This window comes from Rhineura floridana, chromosome 5 (assembly GCF_030035675.1).
Source record: "Rhineura floridana isolate rRhiFlo1 chromosome 5, rRhiFlo1.hap2, whole genome shotgun sequence".
Taxonomy (NCBI): Eukaryota; Metazoa; Chordata; class Lepidosauria; order Squamata; family Rhineuridae; genus Rhineura; species Rhineura floridana.
Window position 1 is genome coordinate 86,927,689 of NC_084484.1, and position 20,622 is coordinate 86,948,310.

The 20,622-nt window shown below is 38.9% G+C and overlaps 1 protein-coding gene across 12 annotated transcripts in view; it reads right to left on the reverse strand.

Moving 5' to 3' along the window:
- The window catches only part of DMD (dystrophin), a 2,032,119-nt gene that overhangs the window by 1,428,894 nt on the left and 582,603 nt on the right, over positions 1–20,622 (reverse strand). For all 12 annotated transcript variants that reach the window (XM_061627388.1, XM_061627390.1, XM_061627384.1 and 9 more), the window contains exon 7: positions 4,409–4,527. In XM_061627388.1, coding sequence (XP_061483372.1) covers positions 4,409–4,527 — 119 coding nt within the window. The remainder of the gene's footprint in view (positions 1–4,408; positions 4,528–20,622) is intronic.

Here is a 20,622-nt window from a genome sequence, read left to right on the forward strand (position 1 = left end):
ACATGTTCCATCCAACCCACGTTTAGCTAGTTTACTAATCAGAATACCATGGGACACTTTGTCAGAAGCTTTGTGAAGTCAAAATTTTATGTCCACTGCATTTCCACAGTCTGTCAGGGAGGTTACCCAATGAAAGATGAAATAAGATTAGTCTTGCAGGATTTGTTCTTGACAAATCCATGTTGACTTCTAATAATTATTGCATTGTTTTCAAGGTGTTTACAGATTGATCACTTTATAATCTGCCCAAGGATTTCCCCAGGGATTGATGTCAGGCTGACTGATCTGCAGTTCCCATGTTCCTCCTTTTTGCTCTTTTTGAAGATAAGGAGAACATTAGCCCCCCTCCAATCATCCAGTACTTCACCCATCCTCCATGATTTTGCAAAGATAATAGATAATGGTTCTGAGTGTTTTTCACCCAGTTCCTTCATTACTCTAGAATGCAGTTCATCGGCCCTGGAGATTTGAACTTGTTCAAAGTAATTACGTGTTCCTTGACCGTTTTGTCTACCAATCTGAAGCTACAAACTTGTATGTCACATTTGCCAGGAAGGTCATAGATCCTCTTTTAGGAGAAGACTGAGTCAAAGTAGTAATGGAGCACGTCTGCCTTTTCTTTGTCATATGTTATCATTTTGCCATCTTAATTGAGTAGCTGTACCATTTCTTTTCTCTGTCTTTACTATGGATGTACCTGAAGAAACCCTTTTTGTTGCTTTTGGCATCCTCCACTAACCTCAGCTTATTCTTAGCTTTAGCTTTCCTAACACCATCCCTGAAATTCTGTGCTACCTGTCTGCACTCTTCTTTTGTGACCTGGCATTCCTTCCACTTTCTATGTGTGTTCTTTTTTGTTTTCAGGTCATCTCTAAGCTTTTTGTGAAGCCACATTGGTTTCTTCTGCTGTCTTCTCCCTTTTTTCCTTGGTGTCCTGCCCAAACTTGAGGAACTCAGACTCAGACATGGCTGTAGTTTTTTCTTGTACTGAAGTAAGAGAAAGTTTCAGTTCAGTGCACTTCATGAATCTACCTACAGCTTACATAGAACTCAGCATCCCTCTCTAACTAACTAGGCACAACTTGGTGGCTTAAAGATATTGACTCAGCAACTAACCCTTCCCCTTCACTCGGCTTAAGTAGGGCTGGGTGCCCCCCTGCTTGCATGTTCCCTGAGTCACGGCTGGAGATGTGTGTGTAATCGCGAACTCCTCCTGAGCTGCATTTGTTGAATCTCCTAACGCATCCTCCTCTTGGACCTGGGCAAAGGTGGGGCTTCGGCATCAGTCCCATCCTCTCCCTCTATGGGGGGAGAGCTGTCTGGCAGCGGCAGAAGAGGAGGAGAAAGGGGGAGGTCTGGGGGTTCCTCTTGGGGGGGTGTCTGGGACAGCTGGAGATGCCCTGTCAACAGCCAGAGTGGGAGCTGCTTCAATGTCCCACCCCTCACTGGGTCCTTCCCCAGCTGGGACGTCCCAGTCCAAGTCTTCCTCCCCTCTCCTGTGCATTGGTCCTCCCCCAGCTAGCATGGCTCCCAATAGTTGGGATTGTTTGCCACTGTACCTTTAGAATTTCCTTTTTAAGAAACTCCCATCCATCCTGGGCTCCTTTTCTCATTAGGGTGGCTTGCCATGAGACCTTACTTATCATTGTTCTAAGTTTATTAAAACTGGCTTTCCTGAAGTCCAGGGTACACATATGGCTACACTCAGGTTTTGTTTTCTTTAAAATCAAGAAATCAAGTACAACATGGTCACTTTCCCCCAGAGTTCCCTTAACTGCCACTTCATCCACTAAGTCATCTCTATTGCTTAGAATCAAGTCGAGGATAGCTAATCCGCTAGTTCCTTCCTCCACTTTCTGAGGAGAAAGTTATCAGCAACGCAAGTCAGGAATTTCTTGGAGGGTCCGTGTTTGGCAGAATTTGTCTCTCAACAGGTATCAGGATAATTGAAGTCCCCCATTAATACTACATCATGCCTCCTTGCAACACTGCCAATTTACTTTTCAAAAGTTTCATCTTCATCTTCTCCTTGATTGGATAGTTGGTAGTAGACTCCAATTATCATGTTCCTTTTATTCCTTGCCCTATTAATTTTAATACAGATGCTCTTGATGGGATCACAAAGGTCCACCTTTCTGTATTTCTATGCAGGGATATATATCTTTTTAACGTATAGTGCAACTCCGCCTCCCTTTCTATTCCATCTGTTCTTTTTGAACAAGTTATATCTATCAATTGCTGTATTCCATTCATGGGAGTCTTCCCACAAACTTTGTTATATATATATAGTCGTGCTAACCCTCCTGTATTGAGTTCAAGTTCATCCTGTTTGTTTCCCATACTTTGGGCATTAGTATATAGACATCAAAGACCATGTGATTTATGGTCTGCTTTCCTTCCTACATCTTATGAAGACAATTACTGAACCCCATTAAAGCTGTTCCCTCAGTTGCTGTTTCTGTATGTAAGCCTTTGTCAATCATTACCTCCAAGTTTACATCTCCCACTTAGAATTCAGTTTAAAGCCTTCCTGATGAAGTTCCCTGCGAAGAAGGATCAACTGTTATACCACTCTGGGAAAGGAATAGAGGTCTCCTAACAACTCTCTGCACCCTTAACAAACAATCAGAAATGGGATGAAGTTATTAGGATTCTACATCATATTACTACCACACACACACACACACAATGGGACATCTAACTCTCATCCCTCATGAGCTCAACCTAAATCATAACATTTACACTTGGCTCTTCCTTCTCTTTCCTGGGGAAAAGGTGTATCACATAGCCAGGCTACAGGCCCCCAACTGCCAACACTCAGAGAAGTATAATGGGATAAAAGTTGATAAGAACAGTCACATTGACCTCATAAGAACTAGTTTTACAGGCAATGATGTACTACTTCAGGGTAATATCAATGCCAGAGGGGGTAGAAGCATTCCCAAAGTAATGTCACATGGTTTATTCTTATTATAAGCCATCTTGGGGATCCTTCTGGATTGAAAGCTATATTATGTGGTGACAGAAGCAAGGTCCTTCTTTGTGGTGGTGTCCCATTTATTGAATGTCCTCTCCTCTGAAGCTCTATTGGCACCAACTGCTCAGCCTAGAGGCGGAAGATGTGCTGCAGCTTTATGGATGGTTTTATGATTGATAATTGGAATGTTTTTGTCTGCTTTGCTTTACTAATTGTATTATTTTGATTTTCTAATTGTCATGTCATTTTAATGTGCCCTGGGATCTGATGATGAAAGTCAAGCTAGAAATATTTTAAATAAATAGTAACTAAATAATGGTAGAAATAAAGCACAGAAATAAAGCAAGAAAAATAAAACAGACAAAACATAAAAAGTCTTCAAAGAAAAATGTTTGTTCTAGTCTTGAACACCATAGACAATTTTAACTGTATGAAATTATGTTAGTTTTTTATGTAAAATTGTTATAAACAGGTAAACGACTGATGTATGTAGTACAAGTATGTTTATACTCGCACACTATACAATGGAAATGAATTACAATAGTCTGCCTTAGTCTGACAAATTTCCAAGGCCAGAATTTCCAGTGTCAGGGCTCAGTCCCAGGTCACATAAAGACTGTATATTTAGAGTGCCTTTCCTCATTAATGAACAACCAAATGGGTCTTCTTCATACCAGTTTTGGAGAAGAGGTCTCGAAAGTAAAAAGGCTATTTCCAGGCTTTATTCTCTATTTACATAACCAGTAATTGCTATTCATTCCCAATTATTAACAAAACAATTGGCAAACGTTTAAATAACAGCAACACTTGCTATTTTGGGGCTCACTGTGGGTTTGAACAATTATCTCACAAGTCAGAAGCAAAAAACACAAACATCAGAATATACACACAAATAATTCATGGAGGAGAAAGGACATAAGTAGTATAAACTTTAGTAAAAAAACAAAACAAAGCAAAAAACTTTCATCCAAACGTAAAACTAATAAAAAAAGAATAATGAATGGTTCATGAATCATCGTCAGTGAAAAACCTAAGACTAGCTCCTTAAATCCAAATTTAGGCCACAATTTCAAAAGTGCTGATGAACTGCAGCTTCTATTGTAAGCAGTAAGAACTGCAAATCTAAGCACCTTTGAAAAAAATAGCTATTTTACCTTGGTGCCTAACAAAGAACATATACCATTAGAAATTGGCTATAAATACAGAAGTGTTGGCTCAAATTCCCTAGTCTGAGGGGATTTATTATGGCACATTAATAAATAGAAAACTTAACTCTGAAGTCTCGGTAAACTAAATTAAAGCCTGTATATGTAGTGCAACTGTGAAAATGAAAGAGGAAAACCAGGTGCCAAACTAATAAATCTTTCTCCTGTCATCTTTGTGGGGGAAAATTAATTTCCCACTTACAAGCAGAAGCTGATTTGCACTAACCTTCAGGATCAAGGAGTTTTTCAATTCCCAGATGTCGTTTGGCTATGTTGAATGCATGGTCTAATAGCTGTACAGCTGACTTTTGGCAAACCACACTGTCCCAGTCAAATAGATCTGGTCTGAAAAGAAAAATCCCATAAAGTTACTTATGCAATTGTAGATAACAAAGGCTACGCAACTACATCTAAGGGATGGGAAGTTATATACAAAATACATTATTTTCTGCCTCATTCAAAATTAAACATACAAACAAGAAATTCAGCTGATATCAGTGAAATGCTGCAGGCCAGTCTTAACGTTCTATAGGCAGGGATCAAATTACAGCTTAGATAAACAATCTAGGACTCTGTACTATGGCAGTGTTTGCAGCATAAATAATTCTATTAATTTCTGACACATTAGTTTTAGCTAAGAGTTATCCATTAGGACAAGTAAGTTTATTGTCAAGATTATAGGAGAAGAAAATTTAATCATATTAATCAAATATGTGTGTGATTCAGTTTATAGCAGGTGCAGTGCCTGCACATGGAGGATCACCATAGGCTAAACAGAGCTCTGTGTGCTCTGAGGCCTATGTCTCCCAGGCTCAGCATACACACAGGCAGCACAATGAGCCATTAGAACTTATGGAAGGTGTGGCTGAGGCTAATGGGAGCAGTAGTCCAAACAGCTGGAAGATACCAGGTTGAGAAGGCTGCTATAAATCAGCCTAAGGAGCTAAGAACTGCATAGCATCCCAGTGAAAACATGTTAGCCTGAGAGACAGTGACTTGGTTCCACATATTTTGCTTCATAGCTAAGCAGATTTTGAAAATGGGTTTCATATCCAGATCACTCTAACCATTACACCATACTGCCCTCACTGTATCCTTATGGACCACCTCTCCCCACATGAATCAACCTGGACCCTGCAATCTTCATCTGAAGACCTTCTCTGTGTGCCCCCCTTCAAGGGCGGTGCAGAGGGTGGCAACACAAGAACAGGGCTTTTCAGTGGTGGCCCCTAACCTGTGGAACGTTCTCCCTAGGAAGGTATGCCTGGTGCCATCATTATCTGTTTCTAGGCATCAGGCAAAAACCTTCCTTTTTACCTGGCTTTTGGCCATTAATTTGAAAGGCTTTAGGTATCAGTGGCCTCTTTTAATGTAGGAGGTCTTGCAACACCTGTCTTTATTTGTACTGATCTGGTTTTAGGTTGTGTTGTGTTGGTTGTTTTAATGGGTTTGTTTGTAATAATTGGCTTTAATCTTATTGTTGTAACTCACTTTGGGTTGGTCTGTGAGGAAAGTAAATAATAATAACAACAACAACAACAACAACAACAACAACAATAATAATAATAATATGTTAAGTGCTTAAAGCAGCTGGATTGGTAATGTTAAATGGACTGTATTTAGTACTGGGCTGAAATAGGCTACTTCAAATTAGAAGCAGACAAACAGTGTGTCTTTCTCAAAACAAAAAAGTGGGACAAGTAACACAAGAGCTCAGTGAATCCACTATTTCTATATTCTGTTAAAGGTAAGCTGCATTGACCTCTGTGGAGCATCAGTTCCCATTAAGTGAACAGTACTGAAGAAGGTGTGTGTATATATATGATCAGACCTTTTTCAGTTTTTCAGTTCCTATATTTGATGCATGTCTGTAAAGTTACAAAGCTATAAACAGATATTCCCTTATCAAGATTGGCTTATTCTGGCAAATATCAATAATAGAGAATTTATAGGAAAAGAAAAAAGCAGTTAAGGTCATATAATGGATCACTTCTGTTTGCACAGGAATACACAATGTTCATGAACTGAAAAGCAGAACAGCTTTAGATAAACAGAGAAAACATAGTTTGTTAGAAATGCAAATAACCCTCTACACTTTTCCAGCACAGACATTTATAGCTCTGATAATGACCCAGCAGCTGAACATCTCTATTCTCTAGGCAGAGCTTGGAAAAGTTACTTTTTTGAACTACAACTCCCATCAGCCCAATCCAGTGGCCATGTTGGCTGGGGCTGATGGGAGCTGTAGTTCAAAAAAGTAACTTTTCCAAGCTCTGTCTCTAGGTAAACAGATATTGGTCTGAAGTGACTATGAACAATTCTACTTCCATACCAAATTTTAGTGGCAATTTAAGGGTAATGGATAGAACTGGACTCCAGGCCATTATGTGCTACTATAGAGATAATCAGCCACAACACAGTCAAAGTGACTTAAATATTAATTTCACACACACATATGGAATATATATATATATTATATTTTACATATTATAAAATGCTTCGGAGCTCAATGGACCAATCTGCATGCATGGCAAATATTTTCACAGGTGGCATTACATGAGTGAGATGCCATTGTTTTCTCAGGGATAGTGAATCTTCTTCTTGCTGTACCTTATTTGGAAATGGTTTTCTCAGGAGACTACCGCTAATGCAATTTAAAGCAAATTTGCCTTTAAACAGAAAGGCATTGACTATATGGCATGTGGATTTGTATAAACTGGGCCATGTTAACACTCTGTACAAGAAATTGGAGAGATGCAATCTCCTTATTCAAATTTAGTTTTATGCCTGATACTTAAATTTCATTCACTAGCATGAAGATTATAATATGAAGTTCTTTCTTTCAGTATTATTAAAAGCTTTTCCAGTTCCAGCAGTCTCTTATCTTTTGCAGAAGGGTTTTTTTCCTCTGGGGGTGTGTGTGTGAGGAATCCATGATCAAAAGCAGAGTAGTTCCAGATGTGGAATATAAATATATATGAATGGCAACATGCAGAGAAGAAAACAATATTCATAAAGAGCATATTGGGAAAAATGTTGCAAGTTCAAAATAGAAAACAACTAAGTTTCCAATGTTGCAAGTTTAAAAAAAACCTTTTTTTAATAGCAATGCTTCTCAAACAGCAGGTCTTGGGCCACTTTCAGGTGGGCCTCAGAGCCATAGCTTGCCCAGTGCCTCCTCACTTGCCAGTCCCACCCCGTAACCATGCCATAGGCTTATGGCTGGAGCAACTGGCGGTGACTGACCAGGAGAGAGACCTCGGGGTTGTAGTGGATAGCACGATGAAAATGTCGACCCAGTGTGCGGCAGTTGTGAAAAAGGCAAATTCCATGCTAGGGATAATTAGGAAAGGTATTGAAAATAAAACTGCCGATATCATAATGCCGTTGTATAAATCTATGGTGCGGCCGCATTTGGAATACTGTGTACAGTTCTGGTCGCCTCATCTCAAAAAGGATATGATAGAGTTGGAAAAGGTTCAGAAGAGGGCAACCAGAATGATCAAGGGGATGGAGCGACTCCCTTACGAGGAAAGGTTGCAGCATTTGGGGCTTTTTAGTTTAGAGAAAAGGCGGGTCAGAGGAGACATGATAGAAGTGTATAAAATTATGCATGGCATTGAGAAAGTGGATAGAGAAAAGTTTTTCTCCCTCTCTCATAATACTAGAACTCGTGGACATTCAAAGAAGCTGAATGTTGGAAGATTCAGGACAGACAAAAGGAAGTACTTCTTTACTCAGCACATAGTTAAACTATGGAATTTGCTCCCACAAGATGCAGTAATGGCCACTAGCTTGGATGGCTTTAAAAGAAGATTAGACAAATTCATGGAGGACAGGGCTATCAATGGCTACTAGCCATGATGGCTGTGCTCTGCCACCCTAGTCAGAGGCAGCATGCTTCTGAAAACCAGTTGCCGGAAGCCTCAGGAGGGAGAGTGTTCTTGCACTCGGGTCCTGCTTGCGGGCTCCCCCAGGCACCTGGATGGCCACTGTGAGAATAGGATGCTGGACTAGATGGACCACTGGCCTGATCCTGCAGGCTCTTCTTATGTTCTTATGTTCTTACTATCACCACTAGCAACTCCTTGCATGCTGGTAGGAGTGTTGAAAGAAATTTGAAAAAACAGATAAATTGTTTATATTTACTATTATTTGAAGAAAATTAGAAAGAGAGATTAAAGGTTAATATTTATCATCATTAATATAATTATTATTACTTAATAAACTGGGAATAGAAAAGAAGCTGCTGGGTCATTATCAAAAATGCTGCTATGGGAGGGAGAAGTGAATGTAGAAGTACCAGGGTAGAGAGATGAAAGAAACTGGCAGGCTTCAGGGGGTGGGGCAGGGAGGGTAAGGTGCAAGGTGGGCATGAAAGAAGAATGGGGGAGGTAATACTCTGAGAGGCAGGAGGGCTTGAGAAGGGAAAAATATAAAAAGAAAGCCTTTTCAGTTTAGAGGCTCTGGATCAGCAAATTCTGCCTAAATGGACAGGCTGTCACAATCCCAGTGTCCGGGAGATTGACCATTTGCCTGTTCTGGATGGGGTTACTCTCCCTTTGAAAGAACAGGTACATAGCTCAGAGGTGTTCCTGGATCCATCTTTGTCAACCCTTGGTGGCTATGAGTGCCTTTTACCAGCTATGGATGGTATGCCAAGTATGGCCATTCTTGGACAGGGATAGCCTGGTTGTGACGATTCATGCACTGGTAACCTCAAGGTTTCATAATTGCAATGTACTTTATATGGGGCTAACTTTGCACCTGGTCCAGAAGCTCCAACTGGTACAAAATGCTAAAGCTAGACTGTTGATGGGGACAGACTACCGTCAGCTGTAACTCTGATGCTTAAAAGCTTGCACTGGCTGCACAAATGTTACTGTGCTATGTTCAAGGTTCTTGTATTAATTTACAAGGCCCTTAACAACTCAGATCCAGAATATCTTAAGGACTGCCTGACCCCTTATGTTCCATCCTGATCACTGAGATCTTTGGTGAAGTGTCTGCTGGTGGTCCCTCATGGCTCAGATGCATGCTATGGAATAACTAGAAGCTGTACTGTCACTATAGTGGGCCCAAACCTGTGGAACTCTCTCCCAATTCACATTAGACAGGGACCCTCCTTGCTGAACTTCAAGTGCATGACTAAGACTTTCTTGTTCCAGCAGGCACTAAGGAAATGTTTGGTTTTATGATGATTTCATTGTTTAATTTTATGTATGGTTTGTTTGTATGTACACCGCTTAGAAAAGCAAATGATTAAGCAGTATATAAATGTTATACATACATACATACATACATACATACTTTCAGAGTAAACATCTGTGCTTAGACTGAGGAAATCTGAGCTATAAAACTCCTTGCTAAAGGAAAATACTGATGCAAAGAATTTAACTGTGTCCAGTGATATTCTACTGTCAGTAGAAAATGATGTCAGTAATTGCAACCTTGTTGTTGTTGTTGTTGTTATTGTTATATCCCACCCTTCCTACCAATAGGAGCCCAGGGCAGTAAACAAAACTCTAGAAACACGCTAAAACATCATAAAAACAGACTTTAAAATATATTACATCAACACTAAAAACATTAAAACAAAAAATGTTTAAAACATGTTTCTTTTTTTAAAAAAGCGTTAAAAACAACTTTAAAAAAACTTTAAAAACATATTAAAAAGCAATTCCAACATGCAGACTGAGATAAGGTCCCTACTTTAAAAGCTTTGTTGAAAGAGGAAGGTCTTCAGTAGGTGCTGAAAAGTTAACAGGGATGGCATCTGTCTAATATTTAAATGTAAATGTACTGCCTTCAAGTCGATTCCGACTTATGGTGACCCTATGAACAGGGTTTTCATGAGGCTGAGAGGCAGTGACTGGCCCAAGGTCACCCAGTGAGTTTCATGGCTATGTGGGGATTCGAACCGTGGTCTCCCAGGTCATAGTCCAACACCTTAACTACTACGCCACACTGGCTCTCATCTAATATTTAAGGGGAGATAATTCCACACTGAACTCTCCCTGCATCTCCTCTGTTTTGTGACTGGTTGGTCTCAATAATTTTCAGCTGCCTTAACTGAGTCATAAATCTTATGATATGGCAAAGCAAGGAAGGAAGATTCATTTTTTAAAATGTGTTTTTTTTTTTGCTTAACTTAAGTTACAGAAATGTACAAACAACTGTATGGTGTTGGCAACCAAGAAGGCTCTCTCAGTGAAAAGTGCCATGAGGAAAGGGAGGGATTCCTAAGCAGTGCCTTGAACCTGTGCCACCATCACTGCTGGTCTTTCGATACTGGTGAGTTAAAAATGTTGTGTATGAGAGATGGATGCGCATGTGGCCTGTTATGGTGAGATGTATGTGTGTGTGTGATGTGTGTGTCTGAAAGACAGAGGGAAATGTGTTTCTGTGGTCTGTATGCAGTAGTGGTCGGTGGAAAGTGGGTGGGGCTATGCTGCTCTCCCAGCTTCCCAACACTGTGGGTTGCTGCTGCTTACCAGGGGAGGGGGAGGGGGAGGCATGGGGAGCTTAGTGTGGTGTGGTACATGGCAGCAGTAGCATCAGACAGGGTCAGGTGCTACATACTACAGTGTGGTGAGCTCCCAGTGCAGTGACTCACAGTGCTGAGAAGCCGGGAGAACACTGGAGCTCCACCAGCCACTATTATCTGTCTGTCTGTCTATGTGGGGTGCGTGTGCGTGTGTGTGAAAGAGAGAGATGTCTAATCTGAATTCATGTGATGAGTATGTACGTATGTGTGTGAGAGAGAAAGTGTGGGTTGGCCTTTGGATAAGTGGTCAACAGCAAATGTGAAAAAGGGTGACCATTCCTGACATAAAGCATCAAGGTAGCCATTTGTGGAGGGTGATTTTGGATACAACATTGTCATTAGAACCTTAGATAATGTCTGTAGCTCCAAGTGCCACAGCTTTGGCTGATGAGGCCATTGAGACCATACCTAGCTGGAGATAGCTTAGCCACAGTTGTCCACACTCCGGAAGCCTCCCATTCACACTACTGCAATGTATGCACATGAAGCAGTCTTTCAAAACCATCTGGAAACAGCAGTTGCTTCAAAATAGGGACCGCTATTAACTGGGGCTGGGCACTTTGGTTGTATTATGCCAGTCCTTTACCAGCTGCATGGACTCCTAACCCATTTCCAGGCCCAATTTAATGAGCTGGTTTTTAACTGATAAAGTGTTCAAAAGCTTGGAAACACTTTCCTTGAAACATTGCCTCCTCCCACATATGTCTATCTGAAGCTCAATTCTCTTGGGAGGCCCTGCTCTAATTTTCTCCCTGCCAACAAAGTGTGGTGACTAGCTACCAAAGAAAGGACTTTTTAGGTAGTGGCAGCAACTCAGTTATGGAATAGCCTCTCTAATAAGGTTCACTTGACACCTTGTCTATGGTTTTTGCAGTGTCAGATGACGACCTTTTTGTTCACCCAGACTTTTTAATTGTGTTTCAAATCCAGGCTGTAAACTGCTTAAACTGTTTCTGTTCCAAGGAAAGGTGTGTGTGTGGGGGGGAGGGGGAGTCTTGTATTATTTATTGTTGATTTTAATTATTATATACTGTATTTTAGCCTGGTCTTGTTTGTAATGGGCAGCTATATACATCTATGAAATATGTACTTTGTTAAGAGCAAACAACAATCTGCAAGTATTGATTGGAGCAACTTTCCCTTTCTCTAAACTACTTCCCATGTAGTACTTCTGTTTATTACAATTAACCTAAAGAATGAAATCATTCACTAATCCCAATGATATTAAAATATGCAATCTTAAGTACTTTCCATCTGTAACTCACCAAACAAATCAATCAGTATTGCTGCAAACCGATACAAACAAGCTTACTTCTGAGTAGATATGCACAGTGTAATTTATGCAAGCAAGCAGACATGTAGAACAATCAGACCTCTCATGAAAAGGTTAGAAAACATCAGGGAACACAACACAAGCACAACATTGGAGCTCTATCAGTGAACTATTTTTCAAACGTCACCAGAGAGCTACTATAATTACCACATTATTGGCAACAGAAAAGCTACATTATAAGATCGATCAATTCCTTCTCATGCCTTCATGTCTTTAACCCTTTGTCAGATGCCTGAAGAAAAGTGTGGTGAATCATTAAGCTTTCTGCAGGCTAAATAAACTAGATCATTACACAGCAGCGAAAATGGCTGTATACTATAGTCAGTATGGATTTTTCCCATTCTGCAATGTTAAATTGAAAATACCCCCATGCCATTCTGATGCTTCCCATAAGCTCATTTCAACACAAAACCTTACAAAACTTATTGTCCTGAACTCAGAATCACTTGCTTAACAACCCTCTCAGTTTTCATGGTGGTACACAAAACAGTCAGAGAGAATAGAGAATTCAAAATGTGAAAAGAGAAAAAACAGACCCCTTTGGACCTTTTTTCTGTCAGAGTTCTCATAATTTCTTGAAATTAATTAAAAATCAGCCATGTTCACAGAGTATTTGTAATCCTATTACTGACCTTGCCCCACATGCTGACCTTCATCTTCTGCAGTTTAAAACTTTAAAAAATGTCTGGCTGATTTTTAATTAATTTAAGAACTTTTGGCTTGAACTCAATAAGGCTGGTTATGCTCAGTAATAACCAACTGTCAGGGTTCTAAAAGCCAGACTCACAGCTGCTGGGCTTGCCTAATCAGGGGGCCACACCCACACCAGACTTTGATTTCACTTGAGACGGTCATGGCTTCCCCCAGATAATCCTGGGAAGTGCAGTTTGTGAAAGGTACTGAGATGAGACTCCTATTCCCTTGACAGAGCTCCAGTGGCCAGAGTGATTTAACAGTGAGCCACTCTGATTGAAGCTCTGTGAGGGGGACAGGGTGTCTCCTAGCAACTCTCAGCACCCTTCACTACATTTCCCAGGATTCTTTGGGAGAAGCCATGATTGCCTAAAGTGAAATAAAGGCCTGGTGCGGATGTGGCCAGGGACAGCTTTGGTTTAAATTTGGGTGGGAGGCTACATGCGCCTGCTGTAGAATAAAAAGGTGAGGGAAACCCTGAAAAAGGATGATAATGTTCACAATGTTTTCCTTTTGGAAAGGAAAGGGGCTTCCCCTCTGCCCAGTGCCTTCCCCCAATCCCCTCCCCCTCCCTTCCTGCCTCCTCCCCCCCACCCTTCCCCAAGTCAGTTTCACCTATCCTAAGCATGATTGCACAGGAGTCAATCCCACTGAACTCAAAAAGCATGCAAATGATCAAACCTGCCCTCCCCCCCTCCTCCCTCCTATCCCCTCCCTCTTGCCCCTCCCCTCCCCTCCCCCTTCTTTCACCCCCCTTCCCCTCCCCATCCCCTTCCAATCTGCTCCTTCCCCATCCTCATCCTCCTCCCTCTCCCCTCGGCCCTCCCCCTCCCCATCCTCGCCCATGCTCAGTTTTATGTATCCTAGGACTACGACCTGGGAGACCAGAATTCAAATCCCCACACAGCCATGAAGTTCATTGGGTGACCTTGGGCCAGTCTCAGCCTCAGAGGAAAGCAATAGTAAACCACCTCTGAATACTGCTTACCATGAAAACCCTAAACATAGGGTTGCCATAAGTCGGAACTGACTTGAAGACAGTCCATTTCATTTTCAAGCATGATTGCACGGGAGTAAATCCCATTGAACTCAATAAGTATGCAAATGATCAAACCTGCCCTTCCCTCCTCCTCCCTCCCATCACCTCCCTTTGCCCCTTTCCTCCCCCTTCCTTCATCCCTCCCCTTCTAATCCCCTTGTTCCCACTCCCACTCCTTCTTCCCCCCTCTCCCCCTTCTTCCTTCCCTCTACTCTCCCCTCCCCATCCTCCTCCCCCATGTTCAGTTTTACCTATCCTAAGCATGATTTCATGGGAGTAAATCCCATAGAACTCAATAAGCATGCAAATGATGAAACCTCCCCTCCCCTCCTGTTACCAAATTCTTCCAAGCTACATAGGAAGTAGATTGGACTGTGAAAGACCAACCCAAATTGTGTTTGCATTTTGACAAATTTGTAGGCCAGTACAATATCTCAAAGAGGAGGTCAGGTCTCCTGCTCCCCTGGTGCATTGCTGCCCAATTTCCCTGCTTTTTAAAGTTTCATAGAAGTGTCTGTTGGCTATAGGTACATTCTTAAACCACAAGGTTTTTTGCCTGCTAGTGAATTTAGCCCTAGTGCAGTAACAGGGGTGTTCATTACATTGATTGAGAAATTTACACAGGCAGTGCTTGGATAAGTTATGAAGAGCCTTTTGCTTTTATGACACTTTTTAGTCAGTTATGCAACATTTCTGAGTTTTTCTGGTACATGTTTTTCTGAGAAAAAGGTAAAATATATTTATACCAATATTAGATAAGAGTGCTACTTGAAGTACAATCCTATACGTATCTACTCAGAAGTAAGCCTGTTTGTACAGGATTGTAGCTTTGCTGGTTAATTTGTGTTGGAACAATAAGTGTTAAATCCAGAAGCCTTATAGTAAAAGATTGTATTTGATACACCTGTTTTATAAGGAGGACAGAACTAACAGCAGCAAAGAGTATGAGAACTTTCTAACACAGCATTCAAGACTCTGATAAAATAAAAAGAAAGTGCAGGAGAACTTTGATGTGCTCTGTTTGAGAACCTATGCTCGAACAAATTGAAAAGTTGTCTTTATTGCTAGAAATACAAGTAAACTGATGGAGGCCAATTTTTGGAAATTATGTATTGGAAGACACTCATGATGTGAAATGTATTTAGGAACTCAGGCAGCACCAGGCTGTTAAAAATCATTAATATGGGACCTTGCATTAGTATGAATTTATAGTTGAATAACATTCTTAGTAGACAACACAGAACTGGGAATTACTATGCCAGCAAATAGACGATTAAGAGGGGATGTACCTAGTGCTAAATAAATAGAGCATCACAAATCATTATGTTATGATGGGACTATAAAATACACACACACATACATTACTGGCACATTTTTAATTGCTGTGAGACAACTCTCATAACAGTGCATCTCTCCCAAGGCCAATAATTATTGAGTATAATTTCAAGAGACACCTAATGAAAAGATAGTGAAGAGAAGAGATTTGCCGCAATTATTCTTACAACTTTATAAAAGGTGCCCTTGCTTACGTTTCCTGGGCAATTTCCCCTCCCTACATTTTATTGTAGAAACACCTGTCTTTGCTTTTTTCTCAAAACAGAGCCAAAGAGAAATGTATCAGTGGCGATTTGCACACTGCCAACTGTGATGTAATTAATTTGATTTTTAAGTGCCTGATCTAAAAGTAAGTGCTTGGAGGACTACAGTCCAGTTCCACTAACCAGAGAGATAAGAGCATTTTGCTGCAACTTGGTCAGATTAGTGCTATATTATGTAGGCTGCCCCATAATGCTAGGTGCTCCTCTTGGGCTAGGCTTAAGGTCACTGCTGCCAGCTTCGAACGCCTAAATAATAAATTAAGTCTTGCTGTATGGCTTCTATGAAGGTGTGTAATTAAAGCACCACACTATTATTAACTGTCTTGCAAGCTATCAGGTAATGGTAGTTTCTATTATGAACACACACAAGAGTGGCCGTTAAATGACCAGGAACATGTCTCTGCAGTCCCTGAAGCAACTTGAGTAATGCTTGTCCCCCCATTCTTTCCAACTATAAAGCACTTATTTACAATGGATTAAAGATTACTATATTGCAAGGGCAGGTGGACTATGGGGAAGACAAGAGCAAGCAACTGATTTTCAATGTTGTGAAGTCACGTAAGATTGTTAGGTTACTATTGTACATTCTGCAGGCCAGAGACTGGTAAAGTTTTTTAAAAAACATTTCATATCTTTTTTTTTTAAAAAAAAACTTTACCAGTCTCTGGCCTGCAGAATGTACAATAGTACATTAAAAAACATTTCATATCTGGACTTCCCGGAAGGAGTGCTGGCTGGTGGTTGTCTCTGAGGGAGCTCTGCCTCAGAGGAAGCTTTTTTCAGGTTAAAAGCCAGCCAAGAGGAATCTTGGACTGGCTTAAATGTTCTCCAAGGTATAGGAGAACCGATCAGATTTTCCACAAGACTTCGTTGAGCTGTCGGCGGCTGGAATTGATCAGGAAATCCCTGAGATAAGAAGGCATGCCGATCGGCTGAAGACGGAGTCAGGATTTCCACGCAAGCTGTACTGGAAAAAAGCGAAGCATTTTTTTTTTGCTTCTTAAAAAAAACGTTCTTAACCAGAGAGCCTACTTCTGTCTAAATCTTATCATTCGACTTAAATTACTACAATAAAAGGGATTTGTTTACAAATCAGCAACTGAGAAACCTGGGTGAGTCATACTTTTTCTCTTTTAAACATAATTAAGGAAGAAAGAAAATGTAAACAACTTATATACTTTTTTTACGACAAAAAGCTGGCCTGAATTTGGAGTTTTAAAGTTTAAAAACGGATGAGAGGTAATTATTATATTTTGGACTGTTTTTCTCTTTGGACTATTTCTTTTTGGACGAATCTGCTGCTCGTATATGTTACTAATTGTTTGGTGTTGGGAACCAGAATTGTTTTGCATTCTTGGATGTAGATAAGAACTGTGCTGTGCTGGCTGGATTTCAATAACAGGCCTGGAATATTAACTTTTTTGTTGGTGGAGGAAAAAAAAAAGAAATAGACTGCCTCTAGGTTTTGGAACAGTGATTAATATCAGAAATTAAAGGCTTCTCTTGAAAATGACAACTAAAAAAGCAACTAAGGCCCGGGAGCGAAGAGGTTCTACTGATCCACAGGAAGGGGCTATACCCCCAGATATGTTTCAAACAATAATGGAAGGGATTAATGATATAAAACAGGATATGAAAACTGAATTGACAGATATAAAAAAATATATTAAAACACAAGTGGATGAGATTAAAGGGACAATTGGGCAAATAAAGGTGGATGCAAAAAACACTAAAGAAAAGGTACAAATCTTGGAGAATAGAACAGATATATTAAATCTGGAATTAGAAAAAAACTTGGACTATATGGCTGTGATTGAAATAAGAAATAAAGAACATTGTTTGAGATTCCGTGCAATTCCTGAGGAAACAGGTGAAGACATCAGAGATAAAATTGTTAATGCTCTAGTAAAATTTCTGGATTTGAATGAAGATCGGATGGAATTTGAAATAGACAAAGTGTATAGAATTAATTCCAGATATGCAACAATGAATAAAATTCCAAGAGATGTGCTTGTTCATTTTATAAAGAAGACGACCAGAGATATGGTATTACAGCAACACTTTAAAAATACCTTTAAAATTGATGGTAAGGAAATACTGGTGATGAAAGAATTTCCTATTAGACTTTTACGTAAGAGAAAAGAATATGCTTTCCTTACAGAGAAACTTAAGCAACGCAAAATTCAATTTAGATGGGATGTTCCAGAAGGAGTGATCTTTACATTCAGACAACAGAAATATAGATTGAATACTGTTCAAAAAGCAAGGGACTTCTTGAGAAAAGCTTCAAAAGATATGGATGAAGATAAACTCAAAGATATGGATATAATTCCTGGGGAACAAAGTCAACAAGCAGAGGAAGGGAAGGAAGATGATGGATTAAAAGGAGCATCAGGCACATTTTAAAATACACGCTTAAAGATGGATTACAAATATCTAACTTGGAATATAAATGGAGCCAATACGGCGCAGAAGAGAAAGAAAGTGTTTCATTATTTGAAAAAATTAAAATTGGATATAATTTGTTTACAAGAAACTCATATTAAGAAGAAAGATTCCAAATATTTGATTTGTAAAAATTTGGGTGAAGAATTTATTTCGGCTGGACCAAAAAAAAAAATGGAGTTGTTCTCTACAATAACCCACAATTGCTTCCTAAATTGGTATTACTGGATGATAGTGGTAGATTTGTGGGGGTCGAAATTACTCTACAGGGTACAAACATTTTGATAGTGGGTATCTATGCCCCCAATGAAGATAAAACAAGGTTTTACACAGGACTTATGGAAAAATTGTCAGAGTTTTCATATGACCATTGGTGCGTTATGGGTGATTGGAATGGGGTAATCTCACCAAAAATTGATAGGCTTTCTGAAAAAAATATCAAAGAGACACAGGGTAAATTACCGAAGATTTGCTTTGAACTGATGGAACATTTAGAATTGGTGGATACCTGGAGATATATAAATGATAATGCAAAGGAATTTACTTATTTTTCAGAAAGACACAAAACATTCTCGAGGATTGATATGATTTGGATGTCTAAAATTTTAGTGAAGGACACTTTTAAAATGGATATATTACCAAAAACTTTTTCGGATCATAACCCTGTGATATTAACTTTAAAAAAGAAAAATCTTGGATTTAGATGGAGACTAAATTAATCTTTATTACAGAATGACAAAGTAGTACAAGAGTGTAAGAAGAAATTAAAAGAGTTTTTTGAACATAATTTACATAAAGGAACAAGTGAAAATATCGTTTGGGATACAAGTAAGGCATTTATGAGGGGATATCTTATTAAATGTAACTCTGAATTAAAAAAAAAGAAACAACAGAAAATGCAATTAATTTTGGAAGAAATAAAACAAAAAGAGGAAGAATTGAAAAAGAATCCAACTAAAGTTTCTATTGTAAATCAAATCAAAATGTTACAGAAGCAAGTATCAATGCTGACAGTTAGAGAAATTGAAAGAAAACTAAATTTTGCTAAACAAAGGACTTTTGAATTTGCAAATAAACCTGGGAAATGGTTAGCATATAAATTAAGAAAAGAACGTCAAAAAAATATCATTTTAAAGATACAAGAAGGAGATGAGACGTTGACAGATAATGTAAAAATTAAAAAGATTTTTCATCAATATTATTCAACATTGTATAAATGTCAGGAAATTCCATCTGAAAAAATAGAAGAGTATATATCTAAACAGAATTTGCCTAAAATTACAGACTTTCAGAGACAAGCTATTAATGGTCCTATTACGTCAAGAGAGATATCTGAAGCTATAAACAAAATTAAATTAGGAAAGGCACCGGGACCAGATGGGTTATCTGCAATGTATTATAAATGTTTGGAGGAAGAACTCTTACTACCTTTACAGTCTACAATGAATCTTATTCTGCAAGAGGGAAAGATACCGGATAGTTGGAAAAATGCTAATATAACATTAATACCTAAAGAGGAGCAAGATTTAACTAAAACAAAAAATTATCGACCAATATCTCTATTGAATAATGACTATAAAATTTTTACAATGATCTTGGCAGAAAGATTGAAAATAATATTGCAACAATTTATTCAGGAAGATCAATCAGGGTTTTTACCTAAAAGACAATTACGTGACAACGTCAGGAATGTCTTGAATGTCTTGGAATATTTAGAACAACGAAATGATAAACAAGCAGCTTTGATTTTTTTAGATGCTGAAAAAGCATTTGATAATTTGAATTGGAAATTTATGTTCCAGGTTTTGGAGCAAATGGATTTTGGAGACAATTTTATAAAATGGATTAAATCGATTTATACATCTCAGAAGGCTCAGATAATTGTTAACGGAGATTTAACGGATTCATGTGAAATACAAAAGGGTACAAGACAGGGATGTCCTTTATCTCCCCTTTTATTTATTCTGGTCTTAGAAGTGTTGCTTAGAGATATAAGGCAAGATAAAAGAATTTCGGGATTAAAGATAAAAAAAGAAGAATATAAATTGAGAGCATTTGCTGATGATTTGATAATTGTATTAGAAAATCCTTTGGAAGGAATTAATGTATTGATGGACAAATTAAAAGAATTTGGACCGTTAGCAGGATTTAAGATCAACAATCAAAAAACAAAGATGTTGGTGAAAAATTTAACTTTAAGGGAACAGAAAGAGTTAATGGACAAGACAGATTTTACAATAGAGAAAAAGTTGAAATATTTAGGTATCATTATGACAAATAAAAATTCAAAGTTGTTTCATAATAATTATGAAAAATTATGGACAGAGATTAAGAAAGACTTGCTAAGATGGGATAAACTACAACTGTCATTAATGGGTAGAATATCTGTGATAAAAATGAATGTATTACAGAGAATGATGTTTTTGTTTCAAACAATACCTGTAATATCCTCTGATTTACCTTTTAAACAATGGCAAAAAGATATCTCTAAATTTGTATGGCAAGGAAAAAAACCAAGAGTTAAATTTAAACTACTACAAGATGCCAAAGAAAGAGGAGGACTGGGATTACCAAATCTGAGACTTTATTTTGCTGCCTGCTGTTTAGTCTGGATAAAGGAATGGATTTTATTGAGGAATAAAAGACTATTGGATTTGGAGGGCCATAATTTGAAGTGGGGATGGCATGGATATCTATGGTATGACAAAGTAAAAGTAAATGTAGACTTTAACAATCATTTTATAAGACGTCCTCTGTTGAAAATATGGAATAGATACAAACCAAG